General features: G+C 46.3%; 1 protein-coding gene across 1 annotated transcript; it reads left to right on the plus strand.

Annotated features, from left to right (window-relative positions):
• The first annotated feature begins 5,522 nt into the window (after positions 1-5,522).
• On the plus strand, positions 5,523-20,437 carry LOC144500802 (keratin, type I cytoskeletal 19-like). The gene is made up of 8 exons (XM_078224266.1): positions 5,523-6,053; positions 6,522-6,604; positions 9,176-9,332; positions 10,551-10,712; positions 12,283-12,408; positions 12,491-12,711; positions 14,508-14,542; positions 20,220-20,437. Exons 1-8 carry the CDS (start codon positions 5,619-5,621, stop codon positions 20,315-20,317), a joined length of 1,317 nt encoding a protein of 438 aa, XP_078080392.1. The 5' UTR covers positions 5,523-5,618; the 3' UTR covers positions 20,318-20,437.
• The last annotated feature ends 307 nt before the right edge of the window (positions 20,438-20,744 follow it).

Here is a 20,744-nt window from a genome sequence, read left to right on the forward strand (position 1 = left end):
TGGAGAACTGATTACCCCCGATTTCATCAATAAATTCTCAACATCAGTCTCGATCAATACAGCCCAACATACCAACATACACATGAACACACAAACATACACACTAACATACGAACATACACACTAACATACAAACACACAGACTAACATTCGAACGTATAACACTAACAGATGAACTAGGAGCAACAGGAGGCCATTCGGCCCCTCAAGCCTACTGCACCATTCAATATGATCATGGCTGATATGATGGTTGCCTCAACTCCATACTTGCCGATACCTAAACCTTTTGACTCTCTGTTAGTCACGAATTTACTTATCTCGGCCTTAAACATATTCAACAATCCTGCCTGCACTGTTCTTTGAGGAAGAGAGTTCCACAGACACCGCGACACTCTGAAAGAACAGTTTCCTTTCATCTCCGGCTTAAATAGAAGATTGTTTTCTATAAACGGTGTCCCCTAGTTCCAGTCTCTCCCACGAGGGGAAACATTCTCTCAGCATCCACTCTGCAAAGTCCCTTCAGAGTCAGACACATTTCAATAAGGTCACCTCTCAATGTTCTAAACCCCAGCAGCTCAGCCTATCCAACCTTTCCTCGTAAGATAACGCCCCCTCCCAGGTATCTGTCAAGTGAAACTTCTCTGAATTGTTTCTAATACAATTACTTTCTTTCTTGAATAAGGAGACCAGGCTGTAGGCCATACTTTAGCCGTGCTCTCACCAATGCCATGTACAACTGCAGCAAAGCATCCCTCCTTCTAAATTCCATTCCCCTTGCAATAAGTGACAGTGAGTAACATTCTATTCTCCTTCCTAATCAGTTGCTGTATCTGCGTACCAACATTTTATGATTCATATACCGGGACAGCCAGTTCCTCCTGTACCGCAAAATTCTGCAATCTCTCTGCATTTAAATAATATTCCATAGAATCTCTACAGTGCAGAAGGAGGCCATTTGGCCCATCGAGTCTGCACCGACTGTCGGAAACAGCATCCCACCCAGGCCCTCCCCTCTGCCCTATTTCTGTAACCCCGCACATTTTGCATGGCCAATCCACCTAACTTACACATCTTTGGAGTGTGGGAGGAAACTGGAGCACCTGGAGGAAACCCAGGCAGACACGGGGAGAATGTGCAAACTTTACACAGACAGTGACCCGAGGCCTATTCTGTTTTTCTAGTCTTCTTGCCATGTTATATACTCCATCTGCCAAATTTTTGCCCACTTACATCCTCTATCTGTATCCTTTTCAGGCTCCTTATGTTCTCTTCACACGTAACCCTGCGACCTAACTTTGTGTCATCAGCAAATTTCGCAACCACACATTCAGACCAATGGTGTGCGGGCTGGGTGGATTGGCCATGTTAAATTGCCCCTTAGTGTCCCGGGATGTTTAGGTTAGAGGGAGTAGCGGGGTAAATGTGTGGGGATAGGACCTGGATGGGATTGTTGTCGGTGCAGACTCGATGGGCCGAGTGGCCTCCTCCTGCCCTGTCGGGATTCTATGATTCAGTCCCTTCATCGTGCTAAATGGGACAGACTTTGAACAGATCCAGCAACTCAAGACTGGGCCTCCAGGAGGCGCTGTGGGCCATCAGCAGCAGCGGAATTGTACTCCAGCACAATCTGTAACCTCATGGCCCGGCACATCCCCCACTCAACCATTACCATCAAACCAGGGGATCAACCCTGGTTCAATGGAGAGTGCAGGAGAGCATGCTGGGAGCAACACCAGGCATACCTAAAACTGAGGTGTCGACCTGGTGAAGCTACAACACAGGACTAACTGGTGCCAAACAGCATAAGTAGTAAACAGACAGAGCTGAGCAATCCCAAAATCATCGGATCAGATCCAAGCTCTGCAGTCCTGCCACATCCAGTTGTGAATGGTGGTGGACAATTAAACAACTGACTGGAGGAGGCGGCTCCGCAAATATTCCGATCCTCAATGACGGAGGAGTCCAGCACATCAGTGCAGAAGATAAGGCTGAACATTTGCAGCAATCTTCAGCCAGAAGTGCCGAGTGGATGATCCGTCTCAGCCTCCTCTGGAGGTCCCCAGCATCTTAGATGCCAGTCTCCAGACAATTCGATTCACTCCACGTGATATCAAGAATTGGCTGAAGGCACTAGATACTGCAAAGACAATGGGCCCTGACAACATTCCGGCAATAGTACTGGAAACTTGTGCTCCAGAACTTGCCGCACCCCTAGCCAAGCTCTTCCAGTACAGTTACAACACTGGCATCTACCCAACAATGTGGAGAATTGCCCAGGTATGTCCTGTACACAAAACACAGGACAAATCCAACCTGGCCAATTACCACCCAATCAGTCTACTCTCGATCATCAGTGAAGTGATGGAAGGGGTCATCGACAGCGCTATCAAGCAGCACCTGCTCAGCAATAACCTGCTCAGTGACGCCCAGTTTGGGTTCTGCCAGGGTCACTCAGCTCCTGACCTCATTACAGCCTTTGTTTAAACATGACATCAAGGCAGCCTTTGATTGTGTGTGGCATCAAGGAGCCCTAGCAAAACTGGAGTCAATGGGAGTCAGGGGAAAACTCTCCGCTGGTTGGAGTCATTCCTGGCACAGAGGAAGATGGTTGTGGTTGTGGAGGGTCAGTCTCAGCTCCAGGACATCTCTGCAGGAGTCCCTCAGGGGAGTGTCCGAGGCCCAACAATCTTCAGCTGCTTCATCAATGACCTTCCCTCCGTCATAAGATCAGAAGTGGGGATGTTCGCCGATGATTGCACAATGTTCAGCACCATTCGCAACTCCTCAGATACTGAAGCAGTCCATGTCCAAATGCAGCAAGACCTGGACAATATCCAGGCTCGGGCTGACAAGTGACAAGTATCACAAAGTGCCAGGCAATGACCATCTCCAACTAGAGAGGATCTAACCATCACCCATTGACATTCAATGGCGTTACTGTCACTGAACCTCCACTATGAACATCCTGGGGTTTACCATTGACCAGAAACTGAACTGGACCCAGCCATATAAATACTGTGGTTACCACAGCAGGTCAGAGGCTAGGAATCCTGCAGTGAGTAACTCACCTTTTGACTCCGCAAAGCCTGTCCACTATCTACAAGGCACAAGTCAGGATTGTGATAGACTACTCTCCATTTACTTACTTCTGTTGTGGGCAAAGTTTTGGAAAGGATTATAAGAGATAGGATTTATAATCATCTAGAAAGGAAGAATTTGATTAGGGATAGTCAACACGGTTTTGTGAAGGGTAGGTCGTGCCTCACAAACCTTATTGAGTTCTTTGAGAAGGTGACCAAAGAGGTGGATAAGGGTAAAGCAGTTGATGTGGTGTATATGGATTTCAGTAAAGCGTTTGATAAGGTTCCCCACGGTAAGCTATTGCAGAAAATACGGAGGCATGGGATTGAGGGTGATTTAGCGGTTTGGATCAGGAATTGGCTAGCTGTAAGAAGACAGAGGGTGGTGGTTGATGGGAAATGTTCATCCTGGAGTTCAGTTACTAGTGGTGTACCGCAAGGATCTGTTTTGGGGCCACTGCTGTTTGTCATTTTTATAAATGACCTGGATGAGGGCGTAGAAGGATGGGTTAGTAAATTTGCAGATGACACTAAAGTCGGTGGAGTTGTGGACAGTGCGGAAGGATGTTGTAGGTTACAGAGGGACATAGATAAGCTGCAGAGCTGGGCTGTGAGGTGGCAAATGGAATTTAATGCGGAAAAATGTGAGGTGATTCATTTTGGAAGGAGTAACAGGAATACAGAGTACTGGGCTAATGGTAAGATACTTGGTAGTGTGGATGAGCAGAGAGATCTCAGTGTCCATGTGTATAGATCCCTGAAAGTTGGCACCCAGGTTGATAGGGTTGTTAAGAAGGCATACGGTGTGTTAGCTTTTATTGGTAGAGGGATTGAGTTTCGGAGCCATGAGGTCATGTTGCAGCTGTACAAAACTCTGGTGCGGCTGCACTTGGAGTATTGCGTACAGTTCTGTTCGCTGCATTATAGGAAGGATGTGGAAGCATTGGAAAGGGTGCAGAGGAGATTTACCAGGATGTTGCCTGGTATGGTGGGAAGGTCTTATGAGGAAAGGCTGAGGGACTTGAGGCTGTTTTCGTTAGAGGGTTAAGAAGTGACTTCATAGAGGCATACAAGATGATCAGAGGATTAGATAGGGTGGACAGTGAGAGCCTTTTTCCTCGGATGGTGATGGCTAGCACGAGGGGGACATAGCTTTAAATTGAGGGGTGATAGATATAGGACAGATGTCAGAGGTAGGTTCTTCACTCAGAGAGTAGTAAGGGTGTGGAATGCCCTGCCTGCAGCAGTAGTGGACTCGTCAACATTAAGGGCATTTAAATGGTTATTGGATAAACATATGGATGATATTGGAATAGTGTAGGTTAGAGGGGCTTTAGATTGATTTCACTGGTCGGCGCAACATCGAGGGCCGAAGGGCCTGTACTGCGCTGTAATATTCTATGTTCTATTTGCCTGGATGAGTGCAGCTCCAACAACACTCAAGAAACTTATCACTATCCAAGACAAAGCAGCCCCGCTTAATTGGCACACCTTCCATTCCCTCCACACAGCCATGTGTACCATCTACAAGATGCACTGCAGGAACTCACCAAGGTTCCTTAGGCAGCATCTTCCAAACCTGTGATTGCTACCATCTAGAAGGACAAGGATAGCAGATGCGTGAGAAGACCATCCTTTGCAACTTCCCCTTCTGAGCCCCACAATTCGATTTGATTTGATTTATTATTGGTATTATTATTACATGTATCAGTATACAGTGAAAAATATTGTTTCTTGCACATTATACAGACAAAACATACCTTCCGTACATAGAGAAGGAAAGGAGGGAGTGCAGAATGTAGTGTTATAGTCATAACTAGAGTGTAGAGAAAGATAAACTCAATGTGAGGTAGGTCTGTTCAAAAGTCTGACAGCAGCAGGGAAGAAGCTGTTTTTGAGTCGATTGGTACGTGACCTCAGACTTTTGTATCCTTTTCCTGATAGAAGAAGGTGGAAGAGAGAATGTCAACATCCTGACTTGGAATTATCTCACCGTTCCTTCACTGTCACTGGGTGAAAATCCTGGAACTCCCTCCCTAACAGCACTGTGGATGTACCTGCACCACATGACCAAAGCGGGTTCAAGAAGGCAGCTCACCACCACCTTCTCAAGGGGCAATTAGGGATGGGCAATAAATGGTAACCTAGCCAGCTACACCCACAACCTGTAAAAGAATAGAGAACAGTTATAGACTGGACATCACTGGAGGTGCCGTTGGAACCAGAATTTGCAGAAATATTCTGTGCTGTGGGTGTGTTCTGGGTGTGTGAGGTACTGATTTGGTGGTGGTATGTGGCTGGGGTTGATGTGCCATCATCTTGGTATGTGGGTGGACTAGTCCTCATTCTAACATTCTGGATCTATCAATCTTCATTGTCCTCTGAGCAACCTGATGGTTTACATTCTCCAGTTCCAACCACAGGTGGAGAGACGCCCAGACGGAGTTTGGATAAATTTCCGAGGATTTGGTCCAGGCTGCCACTTGTCTCCTGCTCTTGAGTTGAGTGACCTGAGCCTGATTGCAGTGCCCGCTAACCATGAATGCCTTGTCGGTGCAGAACCGGAGTACCTCCCGCAGAAGCCAGCACAGCAGTGGCTCTCTCATCCTCAGCTCCGCCAGGTCAGGCAAGCTGAGCACGGCCAGTGTGGCGAACAAGGGGCGGCGAGCTATCAGTGTGTACAGCAACTCAACCAGAAGCACCCGCATCTCCACCGCCGGCTCCGGCTATGGGGGCAACCTCTACTCCGGGTCCTACAGCTCTGGGGGGCTGGGAACTTTAAGCATGAATGAGAAGCAGACCATGCAGAATCTGAATGACCGCCTGGCCTCCTACCTGGAGAGGGTCCGCACTCTGGAAAAGTCCAACAACCAACTGGAACTGCAAATCAGGCAGTTCTATGAGAATAAATCAGTAACAGGAGTCAAAGATCTGGGAAGTTACTGGAAAATTATTACTGATCTCCGGCAGCAGGTAGGTAAAAACTCCCAACTCAGGATCCTTAAACCTATCAGTGCAGGGGTGTGGCCATTTATTGCCCATCGTAATTACCCCTTGAACCAAGTGGCTTGCTGGGACATTTCAGAGGGCATTTAAGATTCAACCACATTGCTGTGGGTCTGGTAAGGGCGGCAGATTCCCTTCCCTCAAGGACATTGGGGAACCAGGTGGGCTTTTCTGACAATCACAGTCATCACCACCCTTACTAAATTCATAACTTCACCATCTGCCATGTTGGGTTTGGAACCCGGGTCCCTGGAACATTGCTGATATCCTCCCCAGTGGGAGGTCATCAGCAAGTAGGTAAGTGCTTCAAAAATGTGGAACCACGGAAAGTGAGAGATCTCCTCCCTAGCTATTATTGTATTTATTAATGATTACCTTATAATTATACCCCTACTGTGTATCATTCACAATGATATTTGATGTTTTTTTTGACAGATTAATGAAGCTTCTCTTGCCAATGCCAGGATTCTGCTCCAGATCGACAATGCAAAACTGGCTGCTGATGACTTCAAAACCAAGTGAGTCTTTTTTTTTGATTTTATTGACGTAGATGTACTCATTAAAATGAGGAAAAACTCCCTGGAACAGCAGCCTTCCTCTGAGGCAGCCCCTCAGATTGGGGATGTTTGCCTCCTTACTGCTTCGATAGGTTCTGAGTTGGTTGCTAATTGCAATGTGTGATCTGCAGACTCTTCCATGCGAGGGGCAGGCAGTGTTTGCAGCGTTGGGTAGACGGGTTGTTTGAAGGCTTTTGCTTCCTCCCATGCGTCGACTTCACCTCTGCACGTTCTCCACAAAGTCTCTCGGTTTGTTTGGTGCTTTCCTGAATAAGCCTTCTGCATTTTGGTCAGTTAGAAGCCAGGGTCTCCCGTGAATCATTGGGGATGTCCAACTTCTTCAGAGATGCTTTTAGAACATCCCCAAAGTGTTTCCGTTATCTTCTTGAGAGTCTCTGGCTGTGACCCAGCTCCGAGTAAAGGAATTGTTTCAAGAGTCTGGTGTCAGATATATGAACAAGGTGCTCTGCCCAGTGCAGTTGGTTTGCAGTGATTAGCACTTTGATACTGGGCAAGTTGGTTTGGAAGACAATGATGTGATTCGACAGCCTTTCCTGACACAATGGGCAGAATTTTACGGCCTCACTCGTCCCAAAACCATAAAACCCCCTCACAAGGTCAATGGACCTTGTCCGGCCCTCGCCTGCTCCGAATCCCATGGTGAGCAGGGAGGTAAAATTCAAGCCCATGTTTGGAGGATTTTCCAATCTTGGAGATCCTCCAAGATTTGTTGAGTATAGCTGAGATGTTACACAAAAAACCAGAGGTAAAATGGGAAATGGTTACTTGAAAACAGGTCTTTAAAAATCATACAATTAAACAGCATAGACAGAGGCCATTACATAGAACATAGAACATAGAAAGCCACAGCACAAACAGGCCCTTCGGCCCACAAGTTGCGCTGATCATATCCCTACCTCTAGGCCTATCTATAGCCCTCAATCCCATTAAATCCCATGTACTCATCCAGAAGTCTCTTAAAAGACCCCAACAAGTTTGCCTCCACCACCACCGACGTCAGCCGATTCCACTCACCCACCACCCTCTGAGTGAAAAACTTACCCCTGACATCTCCTCTGTACCTACCCCCCAGCACCTTAAACCTGTGTCCTCTCGTAGCAACCATTTCAGCCCTTGGAAATAGCCTCTGAGAGTCTACCCTATCCAGACCTCTCAACATTCATCCCATTACGCCTGCGCTAGCTCTTTGAAGGAGCTGTCCAATATGCCCCACACTGCCCTGCTCTGTCTCTGTAGCCCTGCAAACATTTTCATTTTCAAACATTTATCCAGTTATTATTCAATTTGCTTCAGCTTGTAGTAACGGTGGAATTCTCCACCACAGAAAGCTGATGGGGCCAATTCGTTAGATATGTTCAAGAGGGAGCTAGACATGACGCTCGTGGCTAAAGGGATCAAGGGGTATGGAGAGAAAGTGGGAGTGGGATACTACAAGTGCATGATCAGCCATGATCATATTGAACGGTGCTACAGGCTCGAAGGGCCGAGTGGCCTCCTCCTGCACCTATTTTCTATGTTTCTATGATTCTAACTCATTGTGTAAATAACATTCTCATCACACCACAAAACCCACCCCCCTCACCTCAACACCCTTCCCCCTGCCACAACCACCCACCCTCCACAACCACCCCCCATAACCACCCAGCAGATTCCCACTCCTTTGATGGTCTTAAATCTATGCCCTTTGCTTACTGACCCACCTGCCATTCCTGTTTAGAGGTAGGGCCCTCTGAGAAGGTGGGATTCCTTCAAAGCTCCAACACACAGGGAAAAGAAAAATCAACTTAACCTTGAGATCTTTCACAAAGCTTTCAGTCACTTCACCCTCCCCACCCCACCCCTCCTTCAATGACTGCATGCTCATTCAATGAAACCACAGGGAGATAAGTGAAGGAAAAAGCTTTCCTAGAACAACATTAACCAGGAAGAGTTTCCACTGGTTTGTAATTTCCTGTCCCTATCTACAAAACAGGTGACATTTACACACATGGATGTATTGACTCTATCCCTTCAACAACATCATCAATCTCGATAGTGAAAGCCAAACCCTAAGGAAGGATCACCATTTTGCCACATTCTCCCAATCGGAATGTGTTCCTTTTTCCTTACCCTCCATTTCCTATCTCCTCACCAATCAGCAATCCATATCATTGCCTCCAATGTGTGCACTTGCTCTTTTGCAAACCTCCAACGCCTTTGGGATGTCCACACCTTCAGCATTGGTAGACATTTCCCTAACCACAGTGTTAGTGACCTCCCCAAAACTTTCAACTAGACCAGTCAGACATTTGAAATAAAAACAGAAATTGCTGAAAAAACTCAGCAGGCCTGGCAGCCTCTGTGGAGAGAGAAACAGAGTGAGCGTTTCGAATCCAATGTAACTTTTTCAGACATTTATTGGAGCCCATGGTCACAGTTGGCACTGATTACGTTGGAGGGCTGCCCGTCCAGACCTGAAAACATCTTTGAGACAGTTAAAAAGAATCTTTATTATTGGTGTCTATCTTGCAGATATGAATCAGAGTATGCCATTAGACGTGGAGTGGAAATGGACATGAGTGGGTTGCGGAAGGTCCTGGACGAAATGACCATAACTCGGACCGAGCTGGAGTCGCAGATCGAACGAGTGAAGGAAGAAACAATTTATGCCAAGAAAAACCACGAAGAAGTAAGCAGCCAATCACCAAACGGCAACAAACGTTTTGTTCTAATTTTAGTAAAATGTCATATGATTGGCCGGTGGGTGAAAAACTTTCACTTGTGATGTGGGAGACTGTGTGTTTTCCTCTGCCACCTTTAGTTGATGAAAATGACCCCTTGGTGCTGAACTTGGGGACATTGCCCAAACCTTTCACAGTTTTCAACAATTGGAGCAAATCGTTTCTCAGCCTTACACAATCCAGAGAGAAAAGACCCGGTTTAGACAATGTTTGCTTCGACACCATTCCATCCCTACACTGCTGACATAGCTTTGAAACAAGAGACTAATACTGCACCCAATGCTCTAGGTGTGGTCTTACAAGGCTAGTTTCAACAAGGTCTCTCATAGCTTATATGTTCTATTGCTTGCTCTTCCTCCCAACAATCTGATACCTTTTTCTTTCAATCTGGGGACATTGTCTGGTTAGCTTTATTGACATGTTAACTATGCCCATGATCCTCTCCTTCTCCAATAACTCAAATACGTTCCCATTTAACACTTAGTTCACTCCAATCATCCTGCTGCCAAATCTTAACAACCTTACGTTAAATTGCATCTGCCATTTCTCTGTCAATGACTGAGTTTCTCAGAATCCTTTCAAATTTATTCACCTTGGTATTCGTTATTTGTCATTGGTCCCAATTAGACATCATCCCAATTAGACATCATCCCAATTAGACATCGTCCCAATTAGACATCATCCCAGTTAGACAACATCCCAATTAGACACCATCCCAATTAGACATCGTTCCAATTAGACACAATCCCAATTAGACATCATCCAATTAGATATCATCCCAATAAGACATCATCCCAATTAGACATCATCCCAATTAGACATTGTCCCAATTAGACACCATCCCAATTAGACACCATCCCAATTAGACATCGTTCCACTTAGACACCATCCCAATTAGACACCATCCCAATTAGACATCGTTCCAATTAGACACAATCCCAATCAGACATCATCCAATTAGACATCATCCCAATTAGACACCATCCCAATTAGACACCATCCCAATTAGACATCGTTCCAATTAGACATCATCCCAATTAGACATCGTCCCAATTAGACATCGTCCCAATTAGACAGCTTTGACACTCTAACCACTAGGATGGAAGATCTATCTGCTTGTCACCCTAACTTCATCACTCTTTCCTTCTCTCCCTCATTCTCCATAGGAGCTGAAGGCACTCCGCAATCAAATCCGTGGCACAGTGACGGTGGATGTGGATTCTATCCCGGGGACAGATTTAACCAAAGTTCTGGCTGAAATTAGAGAAAAATATGAAGTCATCTCAGCGAAAAACCAGAAGGAAGCAGAAATCTGGTACAAGGAACAGGTAATGTGACCAATCAGGACAGTGCTACAAGCTGCCGTGTAAATATAAAGAACTTAGCCAATCAGATCCATAACCAAACAGAAATGAGAAATGAGAACAAAATTCATTAACAATTGTGTGAATATTTTGCCAAGAAGAATAAGTGAGTTTGTGGTTCAATTATAACAAATATTTTCCCGAATGCTCTGTAACTTGGTGATGGCAACAACAACAACTTGAACTTCCATAGAATCCATAGAATCCCTACAGTGCAGAAGGAGGCCATTCAGCCCATCGAGTCTGCACCAACTCTCCGACAGTGCATCTTACCCAGGTCCTATCCCCGTAACCCCACATATTTACCCTACTAATTCCCCTATCTTGGCACCCTAAGGGAGAATTTAGCATGGCCAATTAACCTAACCCACGCATCTTTGGTCTGTGGGAGGAAACCGGAGCACTCGGCTTACTTAAGTCTTATCATGTAGGTGGATAATGTAGATTAGGTGCATTAACCCAGGTAAATGTATAGGGTTATGGGGATAGGATGGGGGAGCGGGCTTGGGTAAGATATTCTGTCAGAGAGAGTCGGTGCAGACTCGATGGGCAAAGGCCTCCTTCTGCACCACAGGGATTCTATGATTCTATGTAATGCTGAGCCAGCCTATCGCAAGGGACCTTGTCTGTATTTTTGATACTTTTTATTGCATCCTCCTTGTAGTTGTCACAGCTTGTTACCTCCATGAACTAGCCAGCAACTATCACTGGAGTTAGGAGCAGGAACCTGGAGAGTGTCCTGATCCTGTAGGAATATTGAAATGCACTTCCTGTCATTCTAAGTACAATCCATGCATTTGATTTGATTTGATTTATTATTGATACATGTATTAGTATACAGTGAAAAGTATCGTTTCCAGTGTGCTATACAAAGCATACTGTTCATAGAGAAGGAAAGGAGAGAGTGCAGAATGTGGTGTTACAGTCATAGCCAGGATGTAGAGAAAGATCAACTTAATGCGAGGTAGGTCCATTCAAAAGTCTGACAGCAGCAGGGAAGAAGCTGTTCCTGAGTCGGTTGGTGCGTGACCTCAGACGTTTGTATCTTTTTCCTGACGGAAGAAGGTGGAAGAGAGAATGTTCGGGGTGCGTGGGGTCCTTAATTATGCTGGCTGCTTTGCCGAGGCAGCGGGAAGTGTAGACAGAGTTAATGGATGGGAGGCTGGTTTGCGTGATGGGTTGGGCTACATTCACGACCTTTTGTAGTTTCTTGTGGTCTTGGGCAGAGCAGGAGCCATACCAAGCTGTGATACAACCAGAAAGAATGCTTTCTATGGTGCATTTGTAAAAGCTGGTGAGACTCGTAGCTGACATGCCAAATTTCCTTCGTCTTTGGCACAGATCAGGAAGATTTTGGATCTTGTAGTAATTATAGTTGAGTAACTGCTGGACCATCAGAAAAGGAGACAGAGAAATGATTATATTTGAAATAACTATGACTGGAAATGGGTACAGCTAACTCCCGAGTTACTCGCGGTTTCCCACACGTTGGACTTTGTTGGATTGCTTACACTTTTAACATGTTTCATTCCAGTGTGCAAGCCTACATCACACAGTGGTGACTAGCACGGAGGTATTACAAACGGAAAAGTCACAGCTTACCGAGCAGAGACGGAAACTGCAGGCATACGAGATTGAATTGCAAACATTGTTGAGTGTGGTGAGTCCAGTTCTGGGTTAGTTTTCTGTTGTGTAGCTATGCAGCTTCTGCAATGTTCACTGATTGCTGCTCTCTGCTATAGAAAATGTCCCTGCAAGACAGTCTTCAGGAAATAGAAGATCGTTATGCTATGGAACTCCACAGACTGCAGGCAATCCTGGGAGAACGGGAAGGAGAGCTGTCAGTTATTTACATGGATATGGAGCGGAAAACTCAAGAATACGCACAGCTCCTGGACGTCAAAAGCAGACTAGAGATGGAGATTGCTACATACCGTCGCCTCCTAGAGGGAGAGGAAACCAGGTGAGGAAATAACTAAACACTGATCTCCACCCAGCACACTCTCATTAACCTCTGGCCTCACTCAGTCACCCCCTTTCCTGAAGCTTTTGTTTTGTTTGTATATCCAATTCAATCCAATCAGAGTCCAATTCAAAGTCTCCACAAGTGAGACATTCCCAATGCAGCTGACAAGACAGGGCTCTCACCTCCTGTCTTGGGCTTGGTCTACATGATCCAAGCTGATTGGAGTAGGCATTGCACCTTCTCCAAGGTTTGATCCCTTTGTATCTTAGCCAAAAGGCCGAGATGCTACTTTAAAAAATTGCTTCAAATGAAGCCTCAGTGTAACTGCATGACTTCAACCAATTGCAGCACAGCAAAACTACACTTGATCTTAGAAAAGGCTGAGAAGCTTTTTTTTAATACTTTTCCAATTCAATTAAATCGAGTCCAATTCAGAGTCTCAACAAGTTGAGACATTTCCGATCCAGGCTGACAAGACAGGACCTCCACTCCTGTCTTGGACCTGAATCTTCATGAGCCAAGCTGATTGGAGAAGGTGCAGACTCTCCTCCTTCAAGGCTTGATCTCATTTGCATCTTAGCCAAAAGGCCAAGATACCACTTTTAAAAATTACTTCAAATGAAGCTTAAATGTAACCTAATGACCTCAACCAAGCACAGCATCCTATCCATACTGCACTTGATCGTAGCCAAAAGGCCAAGAAGCTTTAATGACATTTTTTTTTGTACTTTTCCAATTCAATCAAATCAAATTCAGTCTCAACAAGTTGAGACATTTCCGATCCAGGCTGACAAGACAGTGCAAGCAACCAAATTGTCCTGTCCTGGGCCTGATCTACATGAGCCAAGCTGATTGGAGGAGGGGGAGGTTTCCTCCTCTAAGGCTTGAGCTCATTTGCATCTTAGCCAAAAGGCCAAGATGCCACTTTTAAAAATTGCTTCATATGAAACTTCAATGTAACCCAATGACCTCAACCAAGTGCAGCATCCAATCCATACTACACTTGATCTTAGCCAAAAGGCCGAGGAGCTTAGCTTGATGTAAAGGCTAAGGGGATTCTTTTGGTGAAAATGTGGGTTCAGTTGCTGTGGTTAATAAGACACACCTCATTATACCTGTTACTGAATCAGACACTCAGGCCTTTTGGCTAAGCTCAAGTGTAGTATTGACATGCTGTACTTGGTTGAAGTCATTAGGTTACATTTTAGCTTCATTTGAAGCAATTTTTAAAAGCAGCATCTCGGCCCTTTGGCCAAGATGCAAATGAGATCAAGCCTTGGAGGAGGAGCTATGCCTGCTCCAATCAGCTTGGATCATGTAGATCAAGCCCAAGACAGGAGGTGCGAGCCCTGTCTTGTCAGCTTGGATCGGGAATGTCTCAACTTGTTGAGACTCTGAATTGGACTTGATTTGATTGAATTGGATTTTTTTTTAAAGACACTCAGGTATTAGCTAGACACAATTCCCCTGAAGCTGTGGGGTGCTCCAGCTGACACGGGATTGGGAGAGAATGTACAGCTTCTCAGTTCGTTCGGAGGCTGGTTAGCACCTCTGGAATTCAGGGAAAGTTATTCATTTATTTGAAGATGTCTGGTGTCTCTGATATCTCTTCACCACTTTAATGTTGACAGAGTTCTCTCCATCTCTATATCCCAAATGTCTCACTTTATATCTCCTGCTGAGAATCCTGATTTGTCCCATGTACAGTGCTGATCGCTAATCTTCCGCTCTCAGAGAATTTCCATCGATGGGTTTGCTGCCTAATTGCTAAATATTCTTTGTTTATTTTGCAGATATGTGTCCGAAATCAAAACAGAAGTTATCCCTGGTAAGGGAATGGCGCGAATGAATGTCAGTCAGGATTATGCCAGGGTTTGACCACTTGGGAAACTGCACAGGGAGAGTGGGATCAGATCCCACACAATCTGTCCCATAGTGTACTCAGGAGGGTGGGGGTGGGGGAGGGGGAGGAGTGGGATGTGGGAGGGGGTGGGATGTGGGAGGGAGTGGGGTGGGAGTGCGGGAGGGGGTGACGGAGGGGGTGGGGTGGGGGTGCGGGAGGGGTTGGGGAAAGGGGATGGGTTGGGGTGCGGGAGGGGGAGGGGGTGGGGTGGGGGTGCGGGAGGGGTTGGGGAAAGGGGGTGGGGGAGGGGGTGGGGGAGGGGGTGGGGTGGGGGTGCGGGAGGGGTTGGGGAAAGGGGGTGGGGGAGGGGGTGGGGTAGGGGTGCGGGTGGGGGAGGGGGTGGGGTGTGGGAGGGAGTGGGGGAGATGTTTTAAATCTAGAATTGATCCACTCTCTTCACTTTGAGCTGAAGACAGGCATTGGTCAGTGTGGTTTGTAGAATTTCTCTCAGGGTCAGCTGTGTAAATTGGGCAAGATACAAGGCAGAGACTTTCAGCGTTGGATAACCTTATGTCGTGGTTCACCGCTAGTTAGTGTGATTCAGAACTGATTGAGTCTGTACATTGCGATGACAGTGAGTCACACTCCACATGCTAAAATGTTCCAGGAGCTCAGTGTAATGGGACAAAGGAGGGACAAGCTGCTCACTTCACAAACCACCCAATGTACCAACACTTAGACTGGGCCAGAGCTTGTTGGGTTGGACTCGCTGATATTGTGCCCCGTTAGACATTTTCCTGCATCCATCAGTTCAAATAGTTTCACCTTGTAACTTACTGGGTGTGAGTTGATCACAGTGAGTGGATTCTAGTGAGTCGATCACAGTGAGTAGATTCCAGCGAGTTGATCACAGTGAGTGGATTCTAGTGAGTCGATCACAGTGAGTGGATTGCAGTGAGTCAGTCACAGTGAGTGGATTCCAGTGAGTTGATCACAGTGAGTGGATTCCTGTGAGTTGATCACAGTGAGTGGATTCCAGTGAGTTGATCACAGTGAGTCAATCACAGTGGGTGGATTCCAGCGAGTTGATCACAGTGAATGGATTCCAGTGAGTCAATCACAGTGCAGTGAAGGCAGTGAGAGATCTGGAACACCAGTGAATGACGGAACCAACAAACTATCTCCTTAATCAAAGAGATTTGGGGATTGAGAAGAAATCAATGGAATGAGGGAAAGGAAATCGGGTCAATTCATAAGTTCATAAGATATAGGAGCAGAATTAGGCCATTCAGCCCATCGAGTCTGCTCGGCCATTCGATCATGGCTGATATGCTCCTCATCCCCATTTTCCTGCCTTCTCCCCATAACCCTTCAACCCCATTACCAATTAAAAATCTGTCTAACTCCTCAAATTTACTCACTGTCCCAGCATCCCCCGCACTTTGGGGGCAGCGAATTCCACAGATTCACAACCCTTTGGGAGAAGTAGTTTCTCCTCGACTCTGTTTTAAATTTGCTGCCCCTTATCCTAAGACTGTGACCTCTCATCCTAGAATGCCCCACAAGAGGAAGCATCCGCTCCACGTCTACTTTCTCCACACCTTTTATCATCTTGTAAACCTCAATTTGATCTCCCCTCATTCTTCTAAATTCCAGAGAGTATCGGCCTAAACTGTTCAATCTCTCTTCATACGACAAACCCCTCACCTCTGGAATCAATCTAGTGAACCTCCTCTGAACTGCCTCCAATGCCACAACATCTTTCCTCAAATAATGGGACCAAAACTGTGCACAATACTCCAGGTGCAGCCTCACCAATGCCTTGGAAAGTTGCAACAATACTTCCTCACCTTTATATTCTATTCCTTTAGCTATAAATGTCAACATTCCATTCGCTTTCTTTATTATATGCTGTAGCTGCATGCTGGTTTTCTGTGACTCATGAACGAGGACACCCAGAACCCTCTGTACCGGAGCTTCCCGAAGACTCCCCCATTTAGATAATAAGTCGCCTTCCCATTTTTGCGACCAAAGTGCACAACCTCACACTTATCCACGTTAAACTCCATCTGCCACATTTTGGCCCACTCTCCCAACCTATCTATATCCATTTGTACAGTTCTTAGAACATAGAACATAGAAAAACTACAGCACAAACAGGCCCTTCGGCCCACAAGTTGTGCCGAACACGTCCCTACCTTCTAGACCTACCTATAACCCTCCATCCTATTAAGCTCCATGTACTCATCCAGGAGTCTCTTAAAAGACCCTATTGAGTTTGCCTCCACCACCACTGACGGCAGCCGATTCCACTCGCCCACCACCCTCTGTGTGAAAAACTTACCCCTAACATCTCTCCTGTACCTACCCCCCAGCACCCTAAACCTGTGTCCTCTCGTAGCAGACATTTCCACCCTGGGAAAAAGCCTCTCAACATCTTATACACCTCTATTTGGTCTCCTCTCACCCTTCGTCTCTCAAGGAGAAAAGACCGAGCTCCCTCAGCCTATCCTCATAAGGCATGCCACTTAATCCAGGCAACATCCTTGTCAATCTCCTCTACACCCTTTCAATCTTTCCCACATCCTTCCTACAGTGAGGCGACCAGAACTGAGCACAGTACTCCAAGTGGGGTCTGACGAGGGTCTTATATAGCTGCATCAATATCCCCGGACTCCTAAACTCAATCCCTCGATTGATAAAGGCCAGCACACCATACGCCTTCTTAACCACCTCCTCCACCTGCGGGGCCGATTTTAGAGTCCTATGGACCCGGACCCCAAGGTCCTTCTGATCCTCTACAGTACTAAGAGTCTTTCCCTTTATATTGTACTCCTTCATCCCATTTGACCTACCAAAATGGACCATGACGGATTTATCTGGGTGGAAGTCCATCTGCCACTTGTCCGCCCAGTCTTGCATCCTATCTATGTCCCTCTGTAACTTCTGACATCCCTCCAGACTATCCACAACCCCACCAACCTTCATGTCGTCGTCAAACTTACCAACCCATCCCTCCGCTTCCTCATCCAGGTCATTTATGAAAATGACAAACAGCAAGGGTCCCAGAACAGATCCCTGGGGCACACCACTGGTGACCGACCTCCATTTAGAAAAAGACCCATCTATACCCACTCTCTGCCTCCTTTGGGCAAGCCAGTTCTTATTTCCTCATTGTAGCTTACTGGCCCTCCTATTTTCGTGTCATTTGCAAATTTGGCCATAGAGCCTTCTATCCCTGTATCCAAGTCATTAATAGAGATTGTAAATAGCTGGGGCCCAAGGACTGAACCCTGTGACACCCCCACTAGTTACTTCCTGCCATCCAGAAAAAAAACCATTTATCCCGACTCTCTGTCTTCTGTCCATCAACCAGTCACCTATACAAGCTAATAAATGACCCCTAATCCCATGTGATCTAACCTTAAGAATTTACCTTTTGTGTGGCACCTTATCAAATGCCTTCCAGAAGTCCAGATATACTACATCTACATACTACATCTATCCACTTTGCTTGTTACATCCTCAAAGAACTCTCGCAAATTAGTCAAACATGATTTGTCTTTCATAAACCCATGCTGACTCTGATGGATAGCGTTTTGACTTTCCAAATGTCCTGATATTGCTTCCTTGATAATTGATTCTAACACTTAATGAACAACAGATGTTAAACTAACTGGTCTCTAGTTTCCCACATTTTGCCTCCCTCCCTTTTTGAACAAGGGCGTTACATTAGCATTTTTCCAACCCATTGGAATCTTTCCTGTGTCCAGGGAATTTTGGAATATTATAACCAATGGATCCACCATCTCCGCTGCCATTCCTTTTAATACCCTAGGATATCGGCCATCAGGCCTGGGGGAACTTTTCTGTCCTCAATCCCAATAGTTTGCTGAGTACCTTTTCCCTATTGATGTTGATTGTTCTAAGTTCCACCCTTTCTATTACCTCTCACTTGCCCGTTCCCATAGGAATCGTTTAAGACTTATCTAGATGACCACATGAACAGACTGGGAATAGAGGGATACAAAAGAATGGTCTAGTTGGGCACATTAGCGGCGCAGGCTTGGAGGGCCGAAGGGCCTGTTCCTGTGCTGTATTTTTCTTTGTTCTTTGTTCAGCAGGTAGATGGAGCTTTGTTTATTCTTTTATCCAGAAGACAGTGCCTCCAACAGTGCAGCACTCCCTCAGTAGTGCTGAGGTCAGTACTGAGGGAGTGCCGCACTGTCAGAGGGTCAGTGCTGAGGGAGTGCCGCACGGTCAGAGGGTCAGTGCTGAGGGAGTGCCGCACTGTCAGAGGGTCAGTACTGAGGGAGTGCTGCACTGTCAGAGGGTCAGTACTGAGGGAGTGCTGCACTGTCAGAGGGTCAGTGCTGAGGGAGTGCTGCACTGTCAGAGGGTCAGTGCTGAGGGAGTGCCGCACTGTCAGAGGGTCAGTACCGAGGGAGTGCTACACTGTCAGAGGGTCAGTACTGAGGGAGTGCTGCACTGTCAGAGGGTCAGTGCTGAGGGAGCGCTGCATTGTCAGAGGGCCAGTACTGAGGGAGTGCCGCACTGTCAGAGGGTCAGTATTGAGGGAGTGCTGCACTGTCAGAGGCTCAGTACTGAGGGAGTGCCGCACTGTCAGAGGGTCAGTATTGAGGGAGTGCTGCACTGTCAGAGGCTCAGTACTGAGGGAGTGCCGCACTGTCAGAGGGTCAGTATTGCGGGAGTGCTGCACTGTCAGAGGCTCAGTACTGAGGGAGTGCCGCACTGTCAGAGGGTCAGTATTGAGGGAGTGCTGCACTGTCAGAGGCTCAGTACTGAGGGAGTGCCGCACTGTCAGAGGTTCAGTACTGAGGGAGTGCCGCACTGTCAGAGGGTCAGTGCTGAAGGACTGCCGCACTGTCAGAGGGTCAGGAGTGAGGGAGTGCCGCACTGTCAGGGGGTCTGTACTGAGGGAGTGCCGCACTGTCAGATGGTCAGTACTGAGGGAGTGCCGCACTGTCAGATGGTCAGTACTGAGGGAGTGCCGCACTGTCAGATGGTCAGTACTGAGGGAGTGCCGCACTGTCAGAGGGTCAGTGCTGAAGGACTGCCGCACTGTCAGAGGGTCAGGAGTGAGGGAGTGCTGCACTATCAATGGTGCTGGTTTTAAATGAAGTATCAACGTAAGATTCCACCTGCCTACTCAGCTGGGCTTTATAGATCCATTGGAATTAATGTGATGGAGAGCATGCCTGGGTATTGTTGAAATAGAGAGACATCTTGCTGAATCTATTCAGCTTTGCCCATCGGGACAAACACAAGAACACCAAATTTCAAATAATCACACCAATCTCTGTGACAGGAGTAAAGGTGGCTGATTGTTGGCAAGTTGACTCTGGCACTGTCACTCTTTTCAGGAAGATTCAGTTTAGTGTAACCAAGAACTGGGGAGATTTGCCCAGAGTGTTGGTCAAATTTATCCCTTGGCCGATATTGGAAACAGATTAGTTATCACATCACTGCTTGCTGAATCCTGGTGTGCTGAAATTATCTACCATCTTTCCAATATTCCAACAATGGCTACACTTCAAACGTATTTCATTGGCTATGGGGCTCCTCAGGTCTTGAAAGGTGCTATATAAATGCAGGTTCTTTCTGCTGGTTTATTTACACTGTTTTTAAAAATTTCTTACAGATCCAACAGTGGTGACAACCAAAAAAGTCGTGACCATTACTGAAACCATTGTTGATGGGAAGGTTGTTGAGTCACATCAGGAAGTTAATGTGAAGTAAACACCTCTTATCCAGTTTTGTTCTTGGTGATGATCAGAAGATTCTAAAATCTGTGAAACTTCGACAATGCTTTATTCTTTGGGTTTTTCCTTTTCTTTAATAAAGTAGATTTGAGAGTCACATCATTTGATTTGATTTGATTTATTATTGTCATATGTATTAGCATACAGTGAACTGTATTGTTTCCTGTACACTATACAGACAAAGCATACCGTTCATAGAGCAGGAAAGGAGAGGGTGCAGAATCTAGTGTTACAGTCATGGCTAGGGTGTAGAGAAAGATCAACTTAATGCAAGGTAAGTCCATTTAAAAGTCTGACAGCAGCAGGGAAGAAGCTGTTCTCGAGTTGGTTGGTACGTGACCTCAGACTTTTGTATCTTTTTCCCGAAGGAAGAAGGTGGGAGAGAGAATGTCCGGGGTGCATGG

The sequence above is a fragment of the Mustelus asterias genome, chromosome 11 (assembly GCF_964213995.1).
Source record: "Mustelus asterias chromosome 11, sMusAst1.hap1.1, whole genome shotgun sequence".
NCBI lineage: Eukaryota > Metazoa > Chordata > Chondrichthyes > Carcharhiniformes > Triakidae > Mustelus > Mustelus asterias.

Excerpts from the sequence above, each read along its gene's own strand:
- LOC144500802 (XM_078224266.1), top strand. The coding sequence starts at position 5,619 with ATGAATGCCTTGTCGGTGCAGAACCGGAGTACCTCCCGCAGAAGCCAG. Across the intron at positions 9,333-10,550 it reads CCAAGAAAAACCACGAAGAA|GAGCTGAAGGCACTCCGCAA; the intron begins GTAAGCAGCCAA and ends CATTCTCCATAG. Across the intron at positions 12,409-12,490 it reads TGCAAACATTGTTGAGTGTG|AAAATGTCCCTGCAAGACAG; the intron begins GTGAGTCCAGTT and ends TCTCTGCTATAG.